The sequence below is a fragment of the Myotis davidii genome, unplaced genomic scaffold, assembly GCF_000327345.1.
Source record: "Myotis davidii unplaced genomic scaffold, ASM32734v1 scaffold67, whole genome shotgun sequence".
Lineage (NCBI taxonomy): Eukaryota > Metazoa > Chordata > Mammalia > Chiroptera > Vespertilionidae > Myotis > Myotis davidii.
The window spans coordinates 492,490-494,759 of NW_006298521.1; the positions used below are offsets into that span (position 1 = coordinate 492,490).

Below are 2,270 nucleotides of genomic sequence, written 5' to 3' on the forward strand. Positions count from 1 at the left end.
CCCCACCCGGGGTGAAGCCAGCAGGGCCGTGCCTGGGAGAGGAGGCAGGTGCAGGCGGGGCCCAGCTCACGGCCCGGCCTGTGCCCAGGTGCTCGGGTGGGAGGAACAGTGCTGCCCTTCCCGCCGGAAGCCTGGCCACCAGCCCGTGGGCGCCACCTAATGGCCGCTAAGCGCGGGCTAGAGCCGCCGCCACGCCAGGGCCGGGCCAGGGGCCGGAGTCCCGCCTCCCTCTGGGCAGAGCGCGGCCAGGCTGCACTCACCTGTCCCAGGGCGAGGGCCCGCACCGCCTTCACCGCCGTCACCCACACGGTGCCGTCCTGGTTGAGGGTCAGCACGCAGGGCACTGGAGGCAGAGGGGGGCCTTGAGGGGCACTGGCCTGGCCTGTGTGGGCAGCCTCAGGCCCTGCCTTCCCAGGACCCTCCCTTCCTCCTCCCAGAATAAGCGGAGCTGGGCTCTGCGCCAGGGCCTGCCTCCCAGTGGCTGGCGGGAAGGGGCTGGAATGCCACACAATCCCAACCATGGGCTCTGCTGCCCAGCTGCCCAGCCCAAGGCCTCCGGGGATCCCACCGCTGTCACCTAGCGCCATCTGGTGGCAGAAGCGGAAGTGGCACTCCATCATCTTGTCGCGGACCAGGGCTGCGGGCGGCTCCTCCGCGATCCAGTGCACGCGGTTGGTCCGCAGCAGGTCCCTGTACAGGGCCGGGTGGTCCGTCCGGGGGGCCTGCAGGGAAACCGAGGACCGTGGCAGCCTGGAGCCCTGAGCGGAGCGGCCTCGCTGCCCCTCTCAACAACGCTAACAGCCAGCGCTGAGTGTCCGCAGTGGAAATGCCAGGGACGCCCTCAAGGGCCTTTGACCCGTTTTGCAGAAGCGGAACTAGGCACAGGTCCCGGCCACACTCGCCAGCAGGGGCGCCGCGCACCGACCCCACGACCTGCCACTGCTCCGCAGAGACGGCGGGACCCTGCGTGCAAGCCCGTCGAGGCCCTGACGCCACCTCCTCTCCTCGGGCCTTCACCCCAACCACCTGGCGTGTCCTCGTTACCTCAGAGGAACGGCATCTACGCACAGGGGCCGATGTGGCTCAGGAGTGACCAGCGCCCGGGAGAGCCCAGGGACACTGTGAACGACACCCTCCCTCCGGGGCCGGCCCAGGGGTGCAGGAGGCAGGACGCCCATCAGCCTCACACGGGCTCTGCCAGCAGGCTCGGCAGTGCCTGCGGGGCCAGCCACTCACCACGAACACGTCACCCGTGGCGCCGTCCTTCTCCACCACATACCAGGGCTCGCGCAGGCCACCGATCCTGGCCCTCTGGCCTAACGTGTACAGGAACCACCCTACGGGACGTTCTCAGTGAGGGGCACGGTCCCCCCAACCACCCCACGCCGACAGGGGACGGGGGGCGGGGCTCCGCGGACACCGAGGGGCCACCGGAGAGGCCGGGGTTCCAACTCCAGGTCAGCCCTGAGCCTGAGTGCGTCCATCCCTCATCGGGCCCGGGTGCCTCGCCCCTGCACGGAGCCCTGTGGGCACCAGGCCAGGCAGCAGGCGATTCCCCCGGAAGGGGCTGGGCCCCTCGTGCTGAGCTGCCATGCGGCTGCGGTGACAGAGGAGCCTCCCGCCCATGCACGGCCCACAGCAGGGCTGCCCCTGGCTTCTGTACCCAATCCCTCCCGACTACCTCTGGGCACCCCCACAATCAACCACAACACCAGACGCCAGGCCCCTCTCCACCCTCTCCTCCCTCCCACGACACACAGATCACCACAGCGACCTCACTGAGTGGGCGGCAGGACGGGCGGGGGCGCCGGCAGTTCTGTCCCTGGCAGGTGGTCACCCTCCTGCTGCCACTGCCACACGCAGGAGCCATGTCAACGCCGCCGCCCCCATGCCTCCCCCACCCGCCCGCAGCTGACTCCCGAGCTAAGGGACCGACAGCCGGCTGCTGAGCTGCCCTGTGCCCCCCACTCCAGGGTTCACGACCAAGAGCAGCGGAGGCTGGTCTCACCTCTGTGTGTCCCCAGCACAGTGCCGTCTTCTATGGAGATGAAGTGCCCGGGCCGCGGCTGTAGGTACTGAACATACACGTTACTGCGGGTGGCCTGGCCCGGGCAGGGGGGCCGTCCCCGCAGCGTGGCCACTCACCTGGAGGATGAACTTTTCAAAATTCCTCTTGCCCACGAAGCAGATGCCCATGCTCTGGAAGGAGGGGCGGCGAGGTGAGGGCAGCGGAGGGTCAGCCCGCCCCGGCCGGCCGCTCCCACCAGCAC

At 69.9% G+C, this 2,270-nt stretch overlaps 1 protein-coding gene across 1 annotated transcript in view; it reads right to left on the reverse strand.

Moving 5' to 3' along the window:
* The window catches only part of TRMU (tRNA 5-methylaminomethyl-2-thiouridylate methyltransferase), a 17,385-nt gene that overhangs the window by 422 nt on the left and 14,693 nt on the right, over window positions 1–2,270 (reverse strand). The window contains exons 7-11 of the mRNA XM_015570734.1: window positions 2,146–2,199; window positions 2,009–2,075; window positions 1,237–1,337; window positions 578–722; window positions 261–343 (exon numbers count right to left, since the gene is read on the reverse strand). Of these exons, the coding sequence (XP_015426220.1) occupies window positions 261–343; window positions 578–722; window positions 1,237–1,337; window positions 2,009–2,075; window positions 2,146–2,199 (450 nt within the window). The remainder of the gene's footprint in view (window positions 1–260; window positions 344–577; window positions 723–1,236; window positions 1,338–2,008; window positions 2,076–2,145; window positions 2,200–2,270) is intronic.